This window comes from Oncorhynchus masou, chromosome 29 (assembly GCF_036934945.1).
Source record: "Oncorhynchus masou masou isolate Uvic2021 chromosome 29, UVic_Omas_1.1, whole genome shotgun sequence".
NCBI classification, from domain to species: Eukaryota; Metazoa; Chordata; class Actinopteri; order Salmoniformes; family Salmonidae; genus Oncorhynchus; species Oncorhynchus masou.
Window position 1 is genome coordinate 53,969,439 of NC_088240.1, and position 25,287 is coordinate 53,994,725.

The 25,287-nt window shown below is 42.9% G+C and overlaps 2 protein-coding genes and 1 non-coding gene across 4 annotated transcripts in view; all 3 read left to right on the plus strand.

Moving 5' to 3' along the window:
• LOC135520011 (inhibitor of Bruton tyrosine kinase-like) overlaps window positions 1-3,927 on the plus strand; it is a 37,278-nt gene extending 33,351 nt beyond the window's left edge. For both annotated transcript variants that reach the window (XM_064945316.1, XM_064945317.1), the window contains 2 exons: window positions 2,415-2,547; window positions 2,838-3,927. In XM_064945316.1, coding sequence (XP_064801388.1) covers window positions 2,415-2,547; window positions 2,838-2,963 — 259 coding nt within the window. In that variant the 3' untranslated portion in view covers window positions 2,964-3,927. The remainder of the gene's footprint in view (window positions 1-2,414; window positions 2,548-2,837) is intronic.
• A 12,320-nt stretch (window positions 3,928-16,247) lies between these two features.
• On the plus strand, window positions 16,248-16,300 carry LOC135521433 (U7 small nuclear RNA). Its single transcript, XR_010452569.1, has one exon. It is a non-coding gene; the product is annotated as a U7 small nuclear RNA (small nuclear RNA).
• Window positions 16,301-18,965: 2,665 nt separating this feature from the next.
• On the plus strand, window positions 18,966-24,515 carry LOC135520012 (terminal nucleotidyltransferase 5A-like). The gene is made up of 2 exons (XM_064945318.1): window positions 18,966-19,962; window positions 20,584-24,515. The coding sequence occupies exons 1-2, from the start codon at window positions 19,534-19,536 to the stop codon at window positions 21,361-21,363; spliced, it is 1,209 nt and encodes a 402-aa protein (XP_064801390.1). The 5' UTR covers window positions 18,966-19,533; the 3' UTR covers window positions 21,364-24,515.
• The last annotated feature ends 772 nt before the right edge of the window (window positions 24,516-25,287 follow it).

A 25,287-nucleotide genomic window follows, 5' to 3' on the forward strand; every position in this document is an offset into this window, starting at 1 on the left:
TCCGCTCCCACTCTGTGCAGTCTCTAATGGCACCCTATTCCGTATGTAGTGCACTACATTTGGGCTCCCGAGTGGCGCAGCATCTCAGGGCAAGAGGTGTCACTACAGTCCCTGGTTCGAATACAGGCTGTATCACATCCGGCCGTGATAGGGTGACCCAGCATTGTCCGGGTTTGGCCGTCATTGTTAATAAGAATTTGTTCTGACTTGCGTCCATTGTATAAAGGATATATACACACACACACACACACACAATTGAAGTTTACATACACCTTTGCCAAATACATTTATTTAAAATTCCCTGTCTTAGGTCAGTTAGGATCACCACTTTATTTTAAGAATGTGAAATGTCAGAATAATAGTCGTGATTTTATTTCAGCTTTTATTTCTTTTATCACATTCCCAGTGGGTCAGAAGTTTACATACACTCAACTAGTATTTGGTAGCATTGCCTTTAAATTGTTTTACTTGGGTCAAATGTTTTGGGTGGCCTTCCACAAGCTTCCCACAATTTTCCTCCTGACAGTTTGAGTAACTGAGTCAGGTTTGTAGGCCTCCTTGCTCGCACATGTTTTTTCACACATTTTCTATAGGATTGAGGTCAGGGCTTTGATGTCCACTCCAATGCCTTCTTTGTTGTCCTTAAGCCATTTTGCCTCAACTTTGGAAGTATGCTTGGGGTCATTGGAAGACCCATTTGCGACCAAGCTTTAACTTCCTGACTGATGTGTTGAGATGTTGCTTCAATATATCCACATAATTTTACTCCCTCGTGATGCCATCTTTTATGAAGTGCACCAGTCCCCCCTGCAGCAAAGCCCCCCACAACATGATGCTGCCACCCCCATGCTTCACGGTTGGGTTGGTGTTCTTCGGCTTGCAAGCCTCCCCCTTTTTCCTCCAAACATAACGATGGTCATTATGGCCAAACAGTTCTATTCTTGTTTCATCAGACCAGAGGACATTTCTCCAATAAGTACGATCTTTGTCCCCCTGTGCAGTTGCAAACCGTAGTCCGGCTTTTTTATGGCGGTTTTGGAGCGGTGGCTGCTTCCTTGCTGAGGGGCCTTTCAGGTTATGTCGATATAGGACTTGTTTTACTGTGGATATAGATACTTTTGTACCCGTTTCCTCCAGCATCTTCACAAGGTCCTTTTGCTGTTCTGGGATTAATTTGCACTTTTCGCATCAAAGTACGTTCATTTCTAGGAGACAGAACAGCGGTATGACTGCAGCGTGGTCCTATGGTGTTTATACTTGTGTACTATTGTTTGTACAGATGAACGTGGTACCTTCAGGCGTTTGGAAATTGCTCCCAAGGATGAACCAGACTTATTGAGGTCTACAATTCAATTTCTGAGGTCTTGGCTGATTTCTTTTGATTTTCCCATGATGTCAAGCAAAGAGGCACTGGGTTTGAAGGTAGGCCTTGAAATACATCCACAGGTACACCTCCAATTGACTCAAATCATGGCAATTAGCTTATCAGAAGCTTCCTAAAGCCATGACATCATTTTCTGGAATTTTACAAGCTTTTTAAAGGCACACTCACCTTAGTGTATGTAAACTACTGACCCACTGGAATTGTGATACAGTGACATCTGTAAACAATTGTTGGAAAATGAATTGTCATGCAGAAAGTAATGTCCTAACCGACTTGCCAAAACTGTAGTTTGTTAACAATAATTTTGTTTAGTGGTTGAAACACTTGACACAATTCGTTGATGTAAATGTATGTTTGACCATAGCCCACAGGACTCTGGTCAAAAGTAGTTCACTATGTAGAGAAAATGGTGTGATTTGGGATGTAACCTGTTAGTGGGCGCTGAATATGAATCAGCCAGTGAGTGTGGTGTAGTGATGGCTTCTGATCCTAATTGGCATTTGAGATGACTTCCATGTCACAAGTGATCACTCAGAACAGGAAGTAGGATCCAGTTTCTAATCTACTCCTCATGCTTATGGATGAGTACGGAGGGAGGGAGATTTCAGGGCTGGGGAAAAGTGTAATATTTGTAGTTTTTTACAAGTAGTGTTTAAGTCAACATTATTTGTCAATGTTTTCTCTGTTGCCTTACAGGGACGATCAGCATTTCATTGGCGTTTTCTTTCTCACACACACACACACACACACACACACACACACACACTGTCAGTTGGAATTCACACACCCCTTGTCTTCTTGGGTAGCCTGTGGTCATCCTTGGTCACATAGGATATATCCAGTTCAGATCTCTCTCTCTCTGGTTCTCTGTCTCAGATCAGTGTCAATTGTTACAGGATGTACCTAACACATGTCACCCTGTCCCAACCTTGAAAAAAAACCTGAACAACCACGGGGGGGAGGAACAATTGTTTGAGGGGGAGAATGTTCAACCTGTCACAAACTGAATGTCATTTTCTTTACTGACCAGCCCCTGGGTGCTGGGAGTGGCAGGCAGCCCCCCTACAGCCTCCATGGTAACCTTTGCTTCTATCGTGGAGGAGGAGAAACAGCAGGAGGCTGCACTGATCCGCAGCCGAGAGAAACTTCTGGCGCTCATTCAGGTAACGTGTGTGTGTGCAGAAATTTGTAGCAGATGTTTATTTTGCACACTGCTTTTCCTTTCACTGTGAGCTTGTCAGTTCAAACTCACATACTCAACATAATGATTCAGTACCTTGATAAATGTCTCTAAGAGGAAATCTGAAGGACTTAGTGTAGATCAGCTGTTGATATTCAAACCCCCCCCCCCATCACCTTTGTCAAACTCATGTCTGTAGGACAGCTGCCTTGACTTGGCTGTGGCTTTAAAGCACTCCAACTGTGTTTGTGTCTCCCGTCCCTCTCCTCGCAGATTGAGGAGGCAGCGATCCAAGAGCTTTTGTATCACTACGGCACCCGCAACAACCCCGACGAGATGATTGTGGTGGAGAGGTGTGTCCAGGGGCCCATCGCCATCCCCTTCTGGAACAAACACTGAGACGTCGCACGTCACATACCCATCTCCTTATCCACCCGATGACCATATGTATCTCCTGTCAGTCATTGTTACGATATACCTCAGGCCTAGTTGTGCCAGTGGGCTGGGTCTGACGCAGGTCTTTTTATGCTTGACTCCAGTGTTCCTTAGGTTTGGGCACGGCTCTTCTTTTTTCGTGTTTACCTTTTTTTGAGTGTGTCCCTGAGCAAGGAACAGTGGGTGAAATAAATATTTTTTGCACCTTGCCATCAACTTGAGTAGAGATACTCTTCCAAAAAGTTTCAGCTGTTTTAAAATATGTTCACAGTTAAGTAGTTGCCAAAGATGAAGTATGTAAGGAAATGGAGCTGTCCAAATTACAAATTGGGTCCCGAACTACATTAACAAAGCAGGATTTGGTCCTTTTCAGCACTTTTTAGGTGAATAAGCTGTGCCAATTAGGAAAAGTACTATAGCACAAGTTCCTCTGAGAAGAACTAAGCCTAAAGCCAGGGCTTGGAGTTCAGAGGCCAGCTTGATCTGGTTGCTACCTAGTTCTATTTTATGAGTTGGGAAATGCGTTGTGTTCTGGATATATATTGTGTGATGCAGGGTAGTTGAATCATGAAAGGACGTGGTCGGGAGTGATGGTGTCATGCAGCCTGCCATTTTCTAATGTGAGCTAATTGTATATGAGTATTCGCTGGTTTCCCTTTATCAGAGTTATAGGGCAGGCTGTCGGGTTTGTGCCTTGCTTTCACCCTGACGATCCTCTGATGTGTACACACACTCACACACTAATAATTTCACTACTTTCTGGCTGGCTGTATTTGAGTTGTTTTACTTTATTTTGTGTTCTGGAGCTGATGTGTTGGCTTGGTGACCCAGACCATGTAAACCCAGTCTTTTTCCTTGCAGAGCCCTTCGTTTGAGACTTAGGATGTTAGAAAATGGCATGCAATAAAACAACTCACCTGTCCAATGACCATGTTTCCTGGTTCTATTACTCTTTATTGTGGAATGGGTCTTATAATTATTTGTGCAATATTACAATATGCCCATCTTGTGTTATGCGAAACCGAAGAGTGTGAATGTCCAAGGCTCATGATAGTCTGTCTAGTGTTGCTACAAGATTGGAGGCAAGCGCCCTCAAACTCCCTGACCGATTTCAGTGAGAGCTACATTTATCTCGATGGAAACAGTGCCTCTCTCCACTCTGACGTCTGTGCTCTGCATAAATAAACAACAATTAAACACCTACCTGTGATAACCCTGCCATAAAAAGAGAGGGACGGGTGGTGATTTAATGGGTCCTAATAGTTCCACGTCGATACAGTATGACATCAGGAGTCCGCCAGAGACCTGAGTTCCGAGTGATTATTCCATTAAGCTCCATTAGTCAGGACGGAGATGATGCCGTTACACAGAAAGGCTCTCAGAAAAGAAAAAGGCTCCATGTCAGGTCGGAATGGTCCAGCTAGGTCACTGACAGCAGGTCACCTGCTAAAAATGTTTACCTCCGATGTGACGTAAGTGTTTACCTCAGATGTTTACCTCCTGCTAATGAGCGTGACATACTCCAGAGATGCTCACCACCTCCGAATTTAACTATATGAATGTGGATATCTCCTGAAATTATGCTTTTTCATAGAATATAACAGCTGAATTTCCATCTAATGGGGTAACTTTTTTTTATGGAACTCAAGTAAATTGATTAATTTGTAAAAGTTACAACTTTGAGCATGTACAGTCGTGTCATCCCTGAGCGTTTTCATATCTGTGAAGCTGGAGTAAAATGCCTCTCAAAGCACTAAGCCAATCTCTCTCTTGCTCTCTCCTACTGCTGGCCAGAGCCACGATAGTGACATCTGCCCCCGCTGTTTTCAGTCTTTTTAAGGATGTGTCCCAGATGGCACCCTATTCTCTAAGTAGTGCACTAGTTTTGACCAGGGCTCTGGTCAAAAAGTAGTTTACGATTTAGGGAACAGGATGTGACTTGGGACATATCCTAGTAGTTGGGTAGCCTTTGGTCATCCTTGGTTACCACTGTCACACAGCCTATATCCAGCTCAGACCTTCCTCTCTCTTGGTCTCTCTTACTACGGTCCTCTGTTCCTTAGTTTCCCCTTACCTAGAACAGCCACTGACGAAACCAAATCCATCTCGTAATTTCCTTACAACCAGAGGGTAGGCGGTCAACAGTAGGTGGTTTGAGTAAAATAAATCTGTTTCCCCTCTTTGGGAGTCACTTCATTTTAGGTGGTTATAGAATTGAACTGCTCTTTTGTGGATTTTGTCCTAATTCGAATCTACATGCATTATTTGGGGTTTTATGTTTTACAGAGGATGTTTTTTTGCAGAATTTGGTGTTTCTATTTTGTGAATTCTCAGTTGGTCAGAATTCTGCATGCACTCTCAATTTGGTGTTCCTATTTTGTGAATTCTTGGTTGGTGAGTGGACCCCAGATCTCCATAAAGGGCAATGAGTTCTATAACTGATTCAAGTATATTTAGCCAGATCCTTATTGGGATGTTGAATTGTATGTTTTGATGGCATAGAAGGCCCTTCTTGCTTTGTTGAAGTTACTTGTGATTCTGATGTTTAGGTCTAGATAAATATAGTTCTGTGTGCTCTAAGGCAACAGTGGCTAGATGGAATTTGTAGTTCTGGCAACTGGACCTTTTTTTGGGACATCATTATTTTTGTCTTAATGAGATTCACTGTCAAGGCCCAGGTTTAGCAATCTGTGCAGAAGATATAGGCGCTGCTGTAGGCCCTCCTTGGTTGGGGACAGAAGCACCAGATCACCTGCGAACAGTAGATTTTGACTTCAGACTCTAGTAAGGTGAGGCCAGGTAGTGCAGACTGTTCTAGTGCCCTCGCCAGTTTGTTGATATACAGTATATGTTGAAGAGGGTGGGGCTCAAGCTGCATCCCTGTTCCACCCCACAGCCCTGAGGATAGAAATCTGTTTTTGCCAAGTGGACGTCTTGTTTGTGTACAATGATTTTATAATATGGTTTTCCCCCCCAACATCGCTTTCCCTCACTTTATATAGCAGACCCTCATGCCAAATTGAGTCAAAAGCTTTTTTGAAATCAACAAAGCATGAGAAGGCTTTGCTTTTGTTTTGGTTTATTTGTTTGTCAATTAGGGTGTGTGGGGTGAATATGTGGCCTGTCGTACTGTAATTTGTTAAAAAGCCAATTTGACATTTGCTCAGGACATTGTTTTCCCTGAGGAAATGTAGGAGTCTGCTGTTAATTTTTTCCAAGGTTGCTGTTGATGCATATCCCACGGTAGTTATTGGGGGAGAATTTGTCTCCATTTATGTGGAATGTGGTATCGGTCCTTGCTTCCAAATGTTGGGGATGATGCCAGAGCTGTGGATGGAATCTGTGGTCTGTTTATTTTATCATTTCATTTAGGATACCATCAAGGCTACAGGCCTTTTTAGGTTGGGTTTGTATTTTGTCCTGTAGTTCATTCAATGGAATTGGACAGTCTAGTGTGTTCTGGTAGTCTTTAACAGCTGATTCTAAAATTGTGTAATTGATCATTTTTTTATGTTTTTGCTGCTTGTTAGTTATAGGGCCACAGATTGGATGTGGTTTATCCATACATCTCCATTTTGGATTGATGGCTCTTCATGTTGTTTAGTGTTTTCCAATTTTCACAGAAGTGGTAAGATTATATGGAATCTTCAATTACCTTGATCTGATTTCTGACATACTGTTCCTTTTTCTTAGTCTATTTCACTATTGTTTTAGTGTTTCACCACGGTGAAGGAATAGGTATTTTCTGGGTCTCTGTGTGTTTGGTTGGAAAGGTTTCTCAACTTCTTTCTGCTTTTGCATTCTTCATCAACCCATTTGTCATTAATTTTCTTAGATTATCTGCTTGAATGTTTAAGATTTGATAGGGAAGCTGAAAGGTCAAATATGCTGTTTAGGCTTTCTACTGCTAGGTTTACACCTTCATTATTGCAGTGAAATATTTTTTCCAGGAAGCTGTGTAAAATGGGTTGAATTTGTTAAATTTGTTTTGTTTTTGGTAGGTTTCTACACTACTTTCCTTCCATCTATAGCATATTTTAATAGTATGCAGTTTGTTTGGCTTTGAGGCCTCATGACTGAATAATGCTCTAGTCAGTTCCTAACAACCAGTGGATAGGTGGTCCAACAGTTTGAGTAAAATGTCTCTCCCTCTCTCCCTGTGTTTTCTCGAGGCTAAAAAACAGAAGGAAACTGGGAGATACTATCTACACTTGTTCAATAAGAAACACTAGTTTTGTTTTCTGATGCACAACGTTCTGCTACCTTGTGCTCTCATAAATATGACCTTGATGAGCGTGACAGCCAGACTTTCTGGGAGCATATTCCTCCCGTGGAGGGACAGACAGCATTTCTGTCCGTTTCTGCTCCATCCTGCAGATGGGAAACTCATAGTACCGTCGGTCACCCTCCAGGCCAACCAGAGAGGAGATACCGTACCTCAGGATTAATAAATCTATGGAAAAAGGGGAACATGGTATTCCGTGGAACGTATAGCATCTCCTTCCATCCCACATTCCCAGTCTGTGATATGGAACTCCGATCCAACCCGGGGATGGAACATACCAGGCCAAGGCCAAGCTACACCCCCACCCACCTTTCACTCAGTTGAATGAGACCTTAATCATCATCCCTCTGTTTTAGAGCAGAATTTGAGGCTTGGTAGCAACTGTGAAGTCAGTCATCGTCTTCATCTTATTATTAATTTCAGCCCTACCTCATTGTGTGACACTGGGATCCTCATTTTGGAAATGAATGGACATGAGGGTAAGGTGACGAGTAGAATAGGAGGAGGTATACAGCCTTGTCTCGCATCACTATTGATCAACTATATTTCACAAGTGTTCACACCTACAGCAAGCCATGCTTCTGGGTTCAGAGTGAGAGCACATCATTTCTGGCCACACCAGACTCAAAAGCAGCAGGTCAATAAAAATGATTTTCTAATAGAACTCAACACAGAACATCCTATAATGCACTAATGATACTAGTAAGTCAAGTGGGCTGTGCGACTGGACTGAGTTAGTCTGTACTTTTGTCTCTGTCCCTAATTAGGGTGGCCTTTGACTGTTGGCCCTCAATAGGTATATGCTTAAATCACTGTTGAGACTAAGTGTCTAACAAGAATACAATTCTGTTTTACCTCTGACTCTGTGACATATCACGTTCACACTCTAGAGAGTGTCTTGACAGTCCGAGACTGTCCAAGAGCATCATAAGTTGTGACTTGTCAGAGTTATTCATACCCTACAGTCCTCACCTGTCCATTGGCTAAAGTCCCTTCCAGCAGTTTATAATCTCTCTTCGTAGCCGTAGAGAGTGGTTAGAGCCTCGGCCAGCAGTCCCAATTCCACTTAGCGGTCATGGAGCCAGTTAAGCATTGATTACTTGACTGCTCCACAAACATCAGCTCAGCTGGCTGCTTTAGACCATTAAGGTCTGTTCCCAAGACAAGCCCGCACAGAACGTGCCGTCCTGCCATCTTGGCTGCTGTCGGGTCTTTGACGCTCAATGAGGTTGGTGATTTATGATGGGCTAAAGCCACGTGCTACCTGGACCAGACCTAACATCCCGTCCTACTGGCGACTTGGCTGGACAGCCAGGCTGCAGAAAATATACCTTTTTTAGTTTCTGTTGCTCGGCGGCGGACAAACCAAGGGTTGACATGACATTCTTTGGTCAGTTGTAGGTTTTTGTATCCAGTCTTTGTCCACTACCTTTGTGAGGAGCAAAACGCCTATCACTTCCTACCCACGACGTTCTTGAATTAACAGCTCAATTAAAATGTAAGAGATTAGGAAACTCCTGAAATACACCGAAGTTTGGAGGCTTTGCTATATTGGCCTAGCTGGGCCAGAGGTGCAGGTGTTGGGGCAGAGGTCTAGTGATGGTTGATGGCGTACGGTTGGACAAGAGAATGTAAGCCAGCCAACACAACACAGGGAGGGTGGAGGGTGAACCCACGCAGCACAGCACACCGGTCAGATCAAAGAGGGTCTGCTACGCCCATCCCTAAAATGCTTTAGCAGCTAGCGGTGTGCTTTCCTTCTCCGGTGTCACTGGACACCCTTGCTGTCAGATCACAAACGGCCCATAATCAGGCCTATGAGACCTCCACTAGGACAGAGATGAGCCTCTCTATGTCCCCCTGAAAAACGACCCCTACTGTTACCCCCAGCATGGCCCTGACAAAAGAAACCCAGATCAGTCTCACCATGGCCATACACACACGTGTGAATGTGCGCACACATACATAAGCACACATACAGTTGAAGTCGGAAGTTTACATACACTTAGGTTGGAGTCATTAAAACTTGTTTTTCAACCACAACCACATTTCTTGTTAACAAACTATAGTTTTGGCAAGTCGGTTAGGACATCTACTTTGTGCATGACACAAGTCATTTTTCCAACAATTGTTAAGACAGATTATTTCACTTATAATTCACTGTATTACAATTCCAGTGGATCAGAAGTTTACACACACAAGTTGACTGTGCCTTTAAACAGCTTGGAAAACTCCAGAAAATTGATGTCATGGTTTAAGAAGCTTCTGAGGCTAATTGACATCATTTGAGTCAATTGGAGGTGTACTTGTGGCTGTATTTGAAGGCCTACCTTCAAACGCTGTGCCTCTTTGCTTGACATCATGGGAAAATCCAAAAAATTTGCCAACACCTCAGAATTTATTTTTTTGTAGACCTCCACAAGTCTGGTTCATCCTTGGGAGCAATTTCCAAACGCCTGAAGGTACCACGTTCATCTGTACAAACAATACTATGGGACCACGCAGCCGTCATACCGCTCAGGAAGGAGATGTGTTTTGTCTCCTAGAGATGAACGTACTTTGGTGCGAAAAGTGAAAATCAATTTCAGAACAACAGCAAAGGACCTTGTGAAGACGCTGGAGGAAACAGGTACAAAAGTATCTATATCCACAGTAAAACGAGTCCTATATTGACATAACCTGATAGGCCACTCAGCAAGGAAGATGCCACTGCTCCAAAACCGCCATAAAAATGCCAGACTACAATTTGCAACTGCACATGGGGACAAAAATCATACTTTTTGGATAAATGTCCTCTGGTCTGATGAAACTGTTTGGCCATAATGACCCTTGTTATGTTTTGAGGAAAGGGGGGATGCTTGCAAGCCGAAGAATACCATCCCAACCTTGAAGCACGGGGGTGGCAGCATCATGTTGTGGGGGTGCTTTGCTGCAGGAGGGACTGCTGCAATTCACAAAATAGATGGCATCATGAGGAAAATTATGTGGATATATTGAAGCAACATCTCAAGACATCAGTCAGGAAGTTAAAGCTTGGTTGCAAATGGGTCTTCCAAATGGACAATGACCCCAAGCATACTTCCAAAGTTGTGGCAAAATGGCTTACGGACAACAAAGTCAAGGTATTGGAGTGGCCATCACAAAGCCCTGACCTCAATCCCATAGAAAATTTATGGGCAGAACTGAAAAAGTATGTGGGAGCAAGGAGGCCTACAAACCTGACTCAGTTACACCAGCTCTGTCAGGAGGAATGGGCCAAAATTCACCCAACTTATTGTGGGAAGCTTGTGGAAGGCTACCCGAAACGTTTGACCCAAGTTAAACAATTTAAAGGCAATGCTACCAAATACTAATTGAGTGTATGTAAACTTCTGACCCACTGGGAATGTGATGAGAGAAATAAAAGCTGAAATAAAAAATAATTATCTCTACTATTATTCTGAAATTTTTACATTCTTAATATAAAGTGGTGATCCTAAGACAAGGAATTTGTACAAGGATTAAAATGTCAGGAATTGTGGAAAACTCCGTTTAAATGTCCTTGGCTGAGGTGTATGCAAACTTCCGACTTCAACTGTAGATGCAGGCATGCAGACTCACACATGGTTACATGCACGCTGGAGAAGGGTGCAGTAGGAAACACGCATATTAAAGCAACTGCTGCTTTATTAGTTGCCAAGACCCTATCTCGCTAGGAGTCAAAAGACGTTGACTGAGAAAAGCTGGAAATCCCATTCCATCCGGCAGCTTCTGATCCACACCCAAAACTAACTGTGCCGTCAGCACCGGGAATATCACTCCGGCAGGACAAACTAATGTGACCCACCTGGAATTCCAGTTATCTTAGGCAGGGGGAAGGGGGAGATGGAGGAGTTGGAGAAGATTTCAACGGCATTTGAGAGGAACGAGAGGGGAGGACACAGATGACTTAAAACCCTGCAGAAGTGCAGGTATAAGTCTTCAGGAAGTGTTATACACGTATAGGCTTTCATAATGGCTCATTCTAAGATGTATAGTACAATTATGTGGGAAATATTTATTTGACTCAAAATGCATGGTATTTCGTCAATCATTATGAGAAGGCGTTATTAAGGACTCATGCATGCGTGTGACATGTCTTAGGCTGCGTTATAACCGCCTCATTATACCTGCAGGCTTTAAGTAAAGTGCTACAGAACAAACCGTAAGCTCTTTATCCCCACAAAATGCATTGCCCACGCAACTTCTAAGATAATGTACTTCGCAACTTTGAAAAATGCATCTTGCATCACCATCAGTTGTACATGCAGATAACGTGCAAGAAATGGTCTCACTACAAGAGCTCTACACAAAAATATATAATCTAAGGTAGTTCATGTTATTCACTTCTCAAACGTCAGCTAGCCTAGATGTTTGTCAGTGGTTTCCACACAACTTCACAGGCAACGAGAGGAGATAAAAATGCATGCTGCCGAAAAGGAGTGGTCAACCTTATGAAATTACTTTTTTTTTTCTTCACACTTGCCTCCACTAATCAATTGCTTAGAAATGTAGAACGATAGAATAACGTGGCATGGAAAGGGGGTGAAGACCACAGATTTAGTGAAGGAAAGGTGTTAAACCACATGAAATAAAACTTTTCCATCTCTATGACCTATTCCAGATATCATAGTTTGGCATCTGTAGAACGTTCTAGAGCGATTGTGACAACGTATGTGTATGAACCAATATTTTTGCATTTGCTATAGGCCTAAATCCCCACTCCCATCTAATCAGTGCCTTGGTACTCCTTCACTCGTGTTAGAGCATAATAACCGGAGGTTCCATCCCCTCCTGTTAAAGTGAGGTCAGATGAGAGAGGTCAGACCGGCTCGAATGATCTTAATGAGATAGAAATTCTCATCATGCCGCTAGAGGACCCTGGACCTCCATGGCCCTCTGGGTAATCCACATACTGACACCACAACCCATGCATCTCATCCAGCACATTAAAATAGGTCGAACGAGAAAACACACGAGTGCACTCTCCCCGGAACCGCATCGCCAAAATTTGAGCCCTGCTCCTCTATCCAACTCATTAGCGTAATGTGTTCATGTGTCGCTCCTCTCCATATGATCTGAGGAATTAGCTAGCGAGCTGTCCTGCTCGACTAAAGGGACTCTCGCTCACAATTAAGAACGTGTTTAGTTAGCCATTGTATTTTGTTTTCAAAACATGTTTCGGACGTCAATGGCCTTCTGTAGTTGTTGTTGGATGTGGACGACGCAGACGAGTGAAGAATAGTGACTAAGACATTAGATTCTAAGTCCCCCGACCGTCTCTAACTCTAAAGATGAGCTCGAAGGGGAGATGACGTGGCAGTCCGAGGGGATGCGACTCTTCACAGTGCTTCGATCCAATGGTTCCTGTCAGCTGGTTGGCACAGTGAAAACACCAGCTTCTCTCCTTAGTTTATTGGACCGAACCGTCCAGATCGTTTTTTATGGACCCTGGAGGCAGGCTCTCTGTAACTGTAAAAGATCGGTTTTACGAGGGAGAGAGCCAACAGTCACAGTTGTGATCTTTTCAGATGTCAGGTCCTTCCGTGGTGCATTGAGATGAAGTCTTTTGAACAGCGGCGTGCCTTCATGGATGGCAAGGGAAGCCAGGCTTCCCCCAAAAATGTACCAACAAAAAAAGATGCATAAATAATTTCTTTCATCTCTCTGTTTCAGAATTTTCCTTCAATTTGCAAGAGACTGAATTTACTGTATCTCACTGAAGAAAGCATCCGAGCGAGCAAAACAGCACCCCTCTGTCTGACAGCCCATCTGATGCTTACTGGTCAAAAAGAGTATGATACTGTTGCTGCCCGTAGCATTGAATGCAAGGGAAGCCAGCGTGCATTTGGCCTCCCTTGACAAAAACATTATAAAATAATAGTCAATAAGCATTGAGCTAAACTGACTCAGCTCAACTGTGAATGGTCCTGATGCACCCCAAAAAAAGTGTAAATGGAAACCAGTTTGGATTTGGCTTCACACCAATCACATCACAACAACAGCCAAATGACATTGACAGAGAGAACTTTAATTGTTGCATCTCGTTGTGTTGTTCTCCTCCGGTGTCTAGCTAGCTAAAATTGTCCTTTCCTAAATTAGCCATGGATGGAGATAGGGATTTGGACATGTGGTTTTACTTAATTCTCTGTACTGGCCAATGATTATGAAGGTGATAAATGGTTTATAAATGGTTTATCCAACAACAAATTCATACAGTTTGCGTGTCCCTGGCCAAAAAAGGATGGAAGTTCATTATGTAGCTAGATGTAGTGGGCTAATGTAAATTAGCTGGATCATCATTGCCCATTAAAGGAAGTTAAGCTAGCGAACAAGCATTTTAGCCAGGACAACAAAAACCTAACATGTGTAGCCTACTGTATGATAAAGTCAAAGACCGTTTCGGTGACATGAAAGAGAGGCATTGGCGTTTCTCTACAAGTAGGCTGAGTCAACATGTTTTTTTGTACTTGTACGCACACACACAGAAATCAGTACCATGGACAGCCACATCATATTTAGTTTACGTTGAATGGACTAAATCGTTTTTGGTATCTTTTAATTGTCACTGTATTAGACTAATCATAGGTGATTTGATGATGTGGAAGTTGAAATGGTGGTGGAATTAATAGTGGAGGCATCTCCTGTTTTCTTTGCGACTTGCGGTATCTCTCTGTGGTTCTAAATCAATAGTTGTTTAGTAGTCCAAAAATGTCTGAAACATTAACTTGATTGACCATGATGTAGGTCATGTAACTGTTTGTTACATGCAATATGGTTTGTGGACAGATGTTGCTCTCCGGTTTTGTGATGAAACAAAGGCGTGGTTGAATTTATTCTGCTGCTTTGTCTTCGTATTGTCTTGGCCTTTATGCCTATATATCACGGTGGCAAGGCATATGAACTAACATGTTATAGAGCAGACAACACACTTATCGCATAATTATCACAATTAACACATAAGTTGTAATATGGCATTTTTTTCCCCTGGCTTGGCTTCCCCAGTGATTTTACCCACACACCGCTACTGCTTTTCAAAGCACTCACTGATTATGGCATCTCTGAAGATAAAGCCATCTGTAATGATAGAAAATTCAGGATTGTCCATGCAACAATTTTTGCATATCCCTCCCCCGCCCCTATGCAGCCCCTGTCAAAAATTGTAGAGGAATATACACCTACTGTCTCTATGGCAACCGCTCTGATTTGGCTGGAGTGGAGATGGCTGGTGCACAGAGCTCTTGAACGAAGGCCAACCCATACCTCCACACCCAGGAAAAAGATTGACTCCTCACATACATTTCCAGATGTGAGTTATTGTTTGAGAGACTTGTGATCTCTCATTGGACCGTCCACCAATCAAAAGCTATTCCAGTATAAGCCAGTAGCGTGAATGAGATGCATGATTTGAATAATATGCATATGGCTACATATGAAAGTATGGCTGTGAATGTATCTGATCTAAGTCTATAATGCATCAAATCAAAATCAAATACATTTGTATTGGTCACACGTGTAGCGAAATGCTTATGTTTCTAGCTCCAACAGTGAAGTAATATCTAACAATTCACAACAATACACACAGATCTAAAAGTTAAAGGATGGAATTAAGAAATGTAGAACTATTAGGACGAGCAATGTCGGAGTCAGGAGTATAAATATGGGTTGGGATGTATAGACATTATGGACAGTATGTGGATATACTAAATATTCTATCTGTAGAATGTATAGGATAGAATAGTGTATATATACAGCAATAGTTTAATAGGATAGCATTGACTAGAACAATACACACATCTAAAGTAAAGGAATGGAATTAAGAAGATATAAATATTTGGACGAGCAATGTCGGAGCGGGTGTGATTGTAAATTATCAGTGATCTATGTGAATGTGACTGCCTCGACCCCCTGTTGTGATGAGTGAGTGTGCAGGTAGGCTCTGGGACCTCTGCTCTGCTGTAGGCTAAGAGTAAATGGGATAATCTGAGTTTACAGGGCTGGGTGGCTGCACTGCCTGATAGATGACCTGACAGCTGCCCCTCCCCAACCGGCCATGAACATGGCACAGCAAAGTGTGTTTGGCTTTGGCTGGTTTCCCTCTGATGTTTGATGGAGATGAGCGTCTGTACTCTGTTTCTCTGATGCTAGCTGCCATGCTGTGCTGCACTGTGACATGGAAGTTCAGTCAGACACTGACATTAGAGTTGTGTCTGCTGTTTTGCTCACACTTCAGCAGAGAGCATTAAGCCCAGGGGGTATGATGATGGGAGGGGAAAAAGGGATTCAAGACAACCGAGACCGCTAATGTCCACAACACACATTCACAACACTAGTTAGCCCAGGCCAGTTGGTATATTGGCCAAGAAGAGAGAAATGCATTGTTGCATACAGGGATTAAACTCAGATTGTCAGATATTTCAGGGCTGGTCACATCCCCTTCGCATTCACAAGACCACTGAGCTAATCAGGCCTTCCAGAGTCGCTAGGCTAAAATCACCTCCACATTGGTAAGACGCCTCCCACATAAAAAAATAATACAGTTTACTATAGAATATTAAAGTACTTACTATAGAATTCTATAGTAAACTGTAGAATACTATACTACACACTGTATTATCCCTCAATCATGTATAGTACTTACAATAGAATGTTGTAGAATACTATAGTAAATACTACAGTCTCATCCGCAAAAAAGACTGTAGTAAATACTACAGTAATGTCCGCAAAAACACTACACGTTTTAACTATAGTAAATACTACAGTATTTAATTTGTGTCTACTCTGCCCATTCCCCACTCCCACATTACAATTTGTGCCACACATTAGTGAGAAACCTACATGCTAAGTATAGATCACATATTGTGTTCCGTACAGGTTATAGAAAAGAACAGGAAGCTCTGAACTATCCGTTCAGAACCCAGACCTACCTACCTACAGGTTAAGGAAAATGTGCTCTTTCAGTATTTCTCCAGTAGGTTTCCTGAAGGAGAAAGCCTCCGCTTCTATGTCAAAGATAATAAAACAAAAACACTATTGTAAATTCTACAGTGACGTCTGCAAAAACACTACAGTAAATCCTACAGTATACTATAGTCCGCAAAAAAAATCATTAATTACTATAGTATATACTACAGTTCTATTTTACTTCAGTATTGATACTATATGTAACGGATCTCGTCCTCCTCTTCTGAGGAGGAGTAGCGAGAAGGATCGGAGGACCAATTTGCAGTGTGGTAAGTGTTCATGATGTAATATTTAATGAATCAAACTGAACACTGAAATACAAAAAACCGAAACAGTCCTGTCTGTCGACATACACAAAGACAGGTGGAAAAAGGCTACCTCAGTATGATTCTCAATCAGAGACAACTAACGACACCTGCCTCTGATTGGGAACCATACTAGGCCGAACACAGAAACCAACATATAAAAACAAACAGACTGCCCACCCCAACTCACGCCCTGGCCATACTAAAATAAAGACAAAACAAAGGAACTAAGGTCAGAACGTAACACTATACTTAACTGTAAATACTATAGTAAATACTACAGTATTCACTGTAGTCTTTTTTGCCATCGCAAAACACTACAGTGAATACTACAGTAAAGTCCACAAAACACTACAGTGAATACTATAGTATTTATACCATAGTATACTATAGTATTTTTTTCATGTGGGCTGAGATCAGATTCAGCTTAACCAGGCACTAAATCAGGTCACGACTTCTACTGTTTGATAGAAACAACCATAGTGTTGGTGGTTAGGAACTGTATTTAGGAAAGAGAGTGTTCTTTAGAGGTGAGAGTTTAGGAAATGGCATTAGGGAAACCATAATTAGGTATGTGTTGGTCCTGTGTGGTTCTAGGAACGCCATATCATGGGTTCATGCAGGGATCACATACTAAAAATGTATGCGCTCACTGTACTGCAAGTCACCTTAAGAGAAAACATTTGCTGTACGTGGCATATGTATATGACGTTTGCTCAACACAGCAAGTAAATATCAGTATAGGAAAACTGGAACGCTCTAAAATAGACAAACTGTAGGAAGTGTCATTCTACATTATGACTCACAATCAGTGGTGGAAAAAGTACTCAATCATCATACTTGAGTAAAAGTAAAGATACCTTAATAGTAAATGACTCAAGAAAAAGTCACGCAGTAAAATACTACTTGAGTAAAAGTAAAAAATGATTTGGTTGTAAATATACGTAAGTATCCAAAGTAAATGTAATTGCTTAAATGTACTTAAGTATGAAAAGTAAAAACCATTTCAAAATCCTTGGTATTTTTTTTTAAGGATAGCCAGGGGCACACACACTTGTGTTTAGTGAGTCCGCCAGATCAGAGGCAGTAGGGATGACCAGGGATGTTCTCTTGGTAAGTGTGTGAATTATACCATCTTCCTGTCAAAATGTATTGAGTACCTTTGGGTGTCAGGGAAAATGTATGGAGTAAAAAGTACATTATTTTCTTTAGGAACGTAGTGAAGTAAAAAGGGAAGGTTGGCAAAAATATAAATAGTAAAGTACAGAAACTACTTAAGTAGTATTTTAAAGTATTTTTACTTAAGTACTTTACACCACTGCTCACAATATGTTGTTGCTGGATATTTTTTGGTTGGGATTGTACTCCAACTTTTTCCTCTTTCCCATAGAGGGCGGTATGGCAATGTCAACTCAAAGTAGGCTTTTGCTCCACAATTTCTGTATGGTCTATGAAATCCTGCAAGTCAAAATAACAACTCTTTATAGTGAACCTTACATCTCCTATAAATTACGACTTAAAATAATGTCATTTCAACTCAAAGGAGGACACATTAGTCTATTATATTTTTAATTAACGGTGCTTGCATTTCACAAGAGACTATAGAAAATTACAGTTTTGTTTGTGTATATAAATTACCTATATCAATATGGTCACGGCTGTAGTAACATAGCAAGCGTAGAAAGACGCCTGTGCGGTGTCCCTCAAATTAGGTTAAATTCTGTATACCTGAAAACCGGCACCTTTTTGCCAACGCCGTTATAGTGCGGCTGTAGTAAGAAGTCCGATTTGCTATTGGTGAGCACAGATTTCGCTGTAACTTTATTTTTTATGTTTATGGCACCTGGTATTCCCAGGTGGTTTCCGGTCCCAGTACTAACCAGGCCGATGGTATGGTCACAATAGTATATATTTTTTCTCCCGGAATTTGGTCCCTTGGCTCATCTCTGCAACTACTCAATGGGATCGGGAGAGGTGAAGGTCGAGTCATGTGTCCTCCGAAAACATGACCCTCCTGGCCGCCTACCTCTGCTCAACACTGCTCGCTTAAACCGGATGTTAGCCGCACCAATGTGTCGGAAGGAGCCAAGGCAAGCCCCATCAGCCAAACGCTCCCCTACCGCGGACGGCGCTGGGCCAGTTGTTCGCAAAACCTGGGATCAAACCCCAGGCTGTTGACGTCGCTCAAACTTATCTTCGTTCAAATGATAAGGGGTTGTACATATCATGTGACATTCCTAAAACTGTACCTGCCTTTCAGCGAGAAGCAACGCCCACAAGCCAAGCACAATGGATAGGTAACGGTTAACTTTGATGGAAAACAAAAGTAGCCAAACTAAACCACATCCGTTTCACGTGACATGGAAGGCTTTAAGAATTTATTTGAGAAGAAAAGGGAACCAAATATTTAGAAGTTGCGCGTCACAATCCACGGGGATTCCACAGAGGGCTGGTCACTGCAGAACTGCGTATTCATGCAAATTCAATAAATCATAGGCGGGCCTTAGGCGATGGAGTCACAGCCCGAACACAGAACTCCTGGTATACCAACGAGCACCAAAGACAGCGATGCGCACAGCTCGGATACACTGAGTGATAGCCGATGAGGAAACGTTTCACGCCCTTTAAAGAAAAGAAAAAGGCAGAAGTGACGACTATCTTTGAGAGAACATTTTATTCACTGTCCTCCCTTATCTCACGACAAAATACGCGCGATTCAACCGGAGTACGCAGCTGTCATTTCTTTACTGCGCATTGAGTAGCCTAGCCTATTTCGCCTTGATTTGATTTATGTTACAGTATAATATAGAGGAGATACTGTACTCTGACTGAAGATACCGATGTGGATGAAGTTGACATTGCCCCTCTATAGCCTACTGTCACTGCGCGTAAAATCCACATTTGGATACGGACCTGTCGCTAAAGAAACTTCATAGTCAATTGCCGTTTAATTTTCTCCACAATGTCTGAAGAAGATAATAGCTGCACTGGTGCTAGTATTATAGCTGACGTTGAAAGCAGCAATATCAGCGTTCTCGGCTGGGAACAAGTGCAGCGCCTTGATGCCATCCTGACGGAGACCATTCCCATCCACGGCCGGGGAAACTTCCCCACTTTGGAGATGAAACCCCGACAAATAGTGAAAGTGGTGCGTAGTCGCATGGAGGAGAGGAATATCCACGTCCGGGACGTGCGGCTTAACGGGTCTGCTGCAAGCCACGTTCTTCATGAGGATAGCGGACTGGGCTACAAGGACCTTGACCTAATCTTTTGCGCGGATATGAAAGGGGAAAGTGATTTTCAGATTGTGAAGGATATCGTTTTGGACTGTCTCCTGGACTTCTTACCTGACGGGGTGAATAAGCAAAAAATATCACCATTGACTTTAAAGGTAGGCTACACTTTCCATGGAACATTTATTGAAATAAATCACATAGCTATTTAGAAATTAATTTCATTAACGAATATGGCTAATTGGGCTTTTACGCACCTTTGCCCTTTTTTTGCACATCATTGTGCATGAGATTTGAAAACGCAATAAGACCCGTTTACTGATAAGTATAAATGTATTCAGTTAAGAGGATTGCGGTAAACCCATTTAAAGCAGATCCCGTCTCCTTGGCCACCTAAGTTCAATAGAAAGGGCGGCCAATGTTTGCCCCTTATTGTAGGCTACAGAAAGATGCACAGAAAATATGGGCCATTGTAATTTCACGAATATGTCTTTATATGGAGCTTTGCAGGATTACCTGTTCTTGATTTAGTGCATGTATCAGTTGAATTGGATTTAGATTAGGAGTAGGCTACAGTATTTATATCCATGACAGTTATTTGTTTAAGATCATAGTGGCGCCAAAGCCTTTATACTGTATGTATACAGTATTTTTAAAACCCATTGACAGTTATTCCTTTTAACTGAGCAAAGTGCCTTTATAAAGTATGTAAACAGTATTTCTATCCATTGACAACTGGAGCTAAAGATGTATTTTCCCCGTGTGTTTCTGTCTGACAGGAAGCCTATGTGCAGAAGATGGTGAAGGTGTGCAATGATTCAGACCACTGGAGCCTCATCTCCCTCTCCAATAACAGAGGCAAGAACGTGGAGCTCAAGTTCGTAGACTCTCTGAGGCGGCAGTTTGAGTTTAGCGTGGACTCTTTCCAGATCAAGCTGGACTCCCTGCTGCTATTCTATGAATGCTCTGAGAACCCCATGGCCGAGACCTTCCATCCCACCATCGTGGGTGAGAGTGTGTTTGGGGACTTTGGTGCTGCCCTCGACCACCTACGCCAGAAGGTGATCTGCACCCGCAACCCAGAGGAGATCCGGGGTGGCGGCCTGCTCAAGTACTGTCACCTGCTGGTAAGGGGCTTTCACGCCGACTCTGAGACGGAGATGAAGTCCCTGCAGCGTTACATGTGCTCACGCTTCTTCATCGACTTCTCGGATATCAGCGAGCAGCAGCGCAAGCTGGAGTCCTACCTGCAAAACCACTTTGTGGGCCTGGAAGACCGCAAGTACGACTACTTGATGACCCTGCATGGGGTGGTCAACGAGAGTACGGTGTGCCTGATGGGACATGAGAGGCGGCAGACACTGGGGCTGATCGCCATGCTGGCGGTGCGCGTGCTGGCCGAGCAGAACTTCATCCCGAACGTGGCTAACGTCACCTGCTACTACCAGCCAGCCGCCTACGTGGCAGACGGTAACTTCAGTAACTACTACATAGCCCAGGTACAGCCCATGTTCCACTGCGAGCGGCATGCCTACTCCACCTGGCTACCCTGCAACTGAAACAGCATTAGTGGAGGAAGGAGTGAGAGGGAGGGGAGAGTCTGATTCATTTATCACTGTAAAGTGTTTTTCAGTTGAATGAATGAGAAAAGGGTTTCCCCATGCCCCACCATCCTGTATTGCATTTAAATGTGTTGTTATGTTCTGTTAGAGTGTGAGGGGGGGGGAATAATAGCTGGGTCTCAGCTCCTGTGAGGTCCATCTTAAACCAATGGCAGGACAGTTTACTGTGAAAATGCCACCCTGTCTGACACATAACCCAAGCTTGGGAAGTATGGGATGGGGTTTTGCCCAATACAATGCAAACAACGATGGACAAGAATGAAAGCCGCAACAATACTTTCATTGACCCTGACCTGGATTGACTGACTCTGTTGTGAACTGAAAATGCTGTGGAATTGAGCGACAGACGGAACATAATATGTGGCTGCATCTGTGTCCTGTGTTGTCCAGCTGCATCCTTGGCCGTGAGGAGGATGCAGGCCCCTTTGCTCTCTTGAGGGGTGTGCGGCTTGCACCCTGACGCGCGCTGGGCCATGTCCCAGTAACACAGGGGTTACTAGAGCACCATAAAACTTTATTTCTGGTGAGGTGAGATGTCATCACGTGCTTGGAATGACAGAAACTACACCTTAACTAGTAATGATTGATATGAACATGATGTGTTTACAAACCAAAGATTTTTCATTTATTGTTTTTAATACCCACGTTTGGTGGGGAAGAAAACAAATGTATAATGCGATCTATATTTGTATATGTGAACGTGTTTTAAGTGCCTAACGCCTATCAGTAGTATAGGCAGAGGAATAATGAGCAGTAGGCCATATCGTTTTGTGAATAAATCCAGTCTGGTTTTCGTCAGGCACACAAGAAAATAGCACCCCAGAGGCTTGTGAATGTGACCGTAAAATCCCGATTCAAATCCTGATACAGTCCGTGTTGATATCATCTTTTTTTGGAAGAAAACAACATATCCCCTTGCAGTCAGAGTATTAGTCGATGGGGGAGAGATGGGGTGTTACTGTACTTTGTACAAAGTAGTTTGACAGGTTGATACAGAACCTTGTGTTAACATTTGCAGATATTTTAAACATTCCAGCTCCAATGAATAATAACAGCACCTCCCCATAGGTGCGTTGAAGCCACAGAGATGAGAGCGTTGTTTGCTGTTGCTCTCCCATAGTCATTTTCAGACAAACTCCACGGGAATATTAGTTTGTGCCGAGGTGGTTTAATGTTGTTTTGTCGTTGTTCATGTTGACCGCTTTGGTGAGCTTTTCAGATATCCGCGTTAAAGAAAGGCAACATCCTGTAGTTTTCAGTTTCATACGGATTACTGTATATTCAGTTTCACATGGTATTGTATTGGGCTGCTTCTCTTTTAATTCACCTTTTTGTAGCAAGTTCACAGCAGGCTGAGGGGATGAAAAACCTGTGTCGGGAAGAAATAGATGCATAAGGAAAGAGAGATCGAACGGATCAAAGGGCAAAGAGGCAAGTCGGCGTGTTCCTGTGCTGCCTTCTAGTATGATATTTGCTGAGACACCTGTGATGGGACATTATTTGCTGTAACACTCTAGCAGGGAAGTACGCAGCTGCCAAAGAGGTTGAACTTATCTGGGCTGTGTCTGCAGTGTATTGCGCTCGCTTTGGGTGGGCTCAAACCTACCAGCAAATGTTGTGTCAAATGTTTATCCGCCGCTTGCCCAATGTTGAATGAGTGTTCGGCCTTTTGTCGATGGCGAGAAAGGTTGAGAACGTGTTGTTTTTAATATCGAAGTACAGATACTGAGCTGTAGGGGGAGGGACAGACGCTCTAGGGACAGAAGTAAAATGCGAGAGGCAGGAAGCTGGGCTGGGGAGATGGGTGCAGATGGTGAAGGGGTTTGTCTTACTTTCACCACAGACCGACATACAGACAGATATACTGTGGTAATACCTCTTTCTCCCACCTTAAGATGACCTAAGCAGAGAGAATAGGCAGGGGGGGGGGGGATCCTGGTACACACAGCACAACTTTAGGGAGGTAGTCTATTAAGCCTAGCTTGGCTTGACCTCTTATGTCAAGGGGCCTCTTCTCTGGGGGACTGAACAGATATCCTTGCATGCCTTATGAGCTTTGATAATGTTTCCTGGGTTGGTGCGCTGCCATGGTATTACTGTAAATAACCTTTTTTTTTTTTTTTTAAATGAGGCTAGGTTAGGTAGTGGTTGCATGATCTAACTGCTACGCTGTAAGGTCCGAGCCCATGGGGAAATACTGTCTGATGCTAATTCAGTTTCTCTGATGCCATCTCTCAAACATAACATCTGAAAAATGTTCCTCAGCTCATAGGAATAGATTTTTGACACAAAGAGGAAAATGAACGATGATTCATCACCAATATTGTAGGTCTTGGGGTGAGAGACAGTGTTATTAAAAATAGCAAAATCGTTGTGCACTATACCAATCTAAAGTGTGTATCTTTAGAGAAGAATAAACAGTGTTTTCCCTTTGGGTGGGATTCCTGGGCTTCCCGCTTCTGTACAAATGGGTCATGTCACAACTCTTTATGACGTCTTAAGGAAACTACTCTCTTTGTCTCCACTGATGAGATCCTACTCTTGTCCTCTCTCCTCTCCCCTCACTCCCATAATGTACAAGCAGTAATGCAGCCACCTTAGGGAGAAAGTGAATGGACATCTAATAGAGTTCTACAGGGCGGAGGCACTCCAAAGGGGATGAGAAATGACTCCGGTGACCACTGTGTGACTGTAACCTGGGTGGTCAAGAGAACAGAGAGAAATGCACTCGACTCAAATCATTCTGTACTCCTTTTTCCCTATTTTGCTATTTCACACTTTCTGTTCTAACATCTTTCTTTTTGACTGTGTACATTTTGATGATATGGTCTGGATCGTGCAGGCGGTGTGTATTCCCATCTCTTCTCACTCTGTGAAATTGTCTCAGAACAGTTAAGCCAGCACCAGTCTACCATGTAGTTGGCAAGCAACACACAGGCTACTATGGGTTGCTGCATTGTCTTGTATGCATTGTTTCAACTTGTCACCTCCTATTAATGCAGGCTTTATCCATCAAACCAACAAAAATAGAAAAAGAGCCTGCCTCGTATTTTTTTATGATTGTTATTTTTTATAACTGTATCAGACCATGTTGCAGCGCTTTGGAGTCTGTGATCAGTTTGCAAAATATCATTTCTCAGCTTACATTTATTTTCTTCCAGATCTTGTTAATGCCTGTTTCGAAGATAAAGGATGTTTTCATCATTAAAAAAAAATGAAAACCAAATTTCTTGTTTGTAACAATGTTTGTGGGTTCTGTGACTGAATTGTGTTGACGACAATGCTCAACTGTCTGCTCTATCTCGATTCTGATTGTTCCTGACTAGCGTTAGAATATTTCCCTAAACCACCCCCCAACGCTCAATATCCAGGCTTGGCCTCAATGGTCTGCCCATCAAGGCAACTGACTTCAGGCTTATTTTCATGAGAGGGCATCTCTTTTAACTGACGCTAGCCATTCAGCAGCTTTTAGAAGGCTGGGTTCCCTGCTTACAGAGGACAATCCTGGCCAGATCCTGCCAGACCAGACCCATTGGGCACCGGTCAGAGAGAACTACTCCACCGCTGCCAGAAATAGCTGGTGGTGAGTGTGAGGGATTTGCCTCCACCCAAAAAGAGACTTTAACGCTTTTGTGTTGTGAATATCTTTGCCTGCTCATCAAATTCTCTTTCAGAATTACTCCGTGCCTCCCATCCACACCACTTTAAATGTTGACTGACTGATCAGACAAGGGCAGGGTAGTAGTGAATGGACCAGTTTCATGGATGGAAATGGAGCTATAAAGTAACTTAGCTCTAGTATGGGTCACATGTCTCATTGTCCCACATAGAGAGAGAGCAGGAGAGAGACAGATGGAGTAA

Coding starts and splice junctions, on each gene's coding strand:
- LOC135520012 (XM_064945318.1), top strand. CDS start 19,534: ATGTCTGAAGAAGATAATAGCTGCACTGGTGCTAGTATTATAGCTGAC. Junction 19,963..20,583: donor TATCACCATTGACTTTAAAG/GTAGGCTACACT, acceptor TCTGTCTGACAG/GAAGCCTATGTGCAGAAGAT.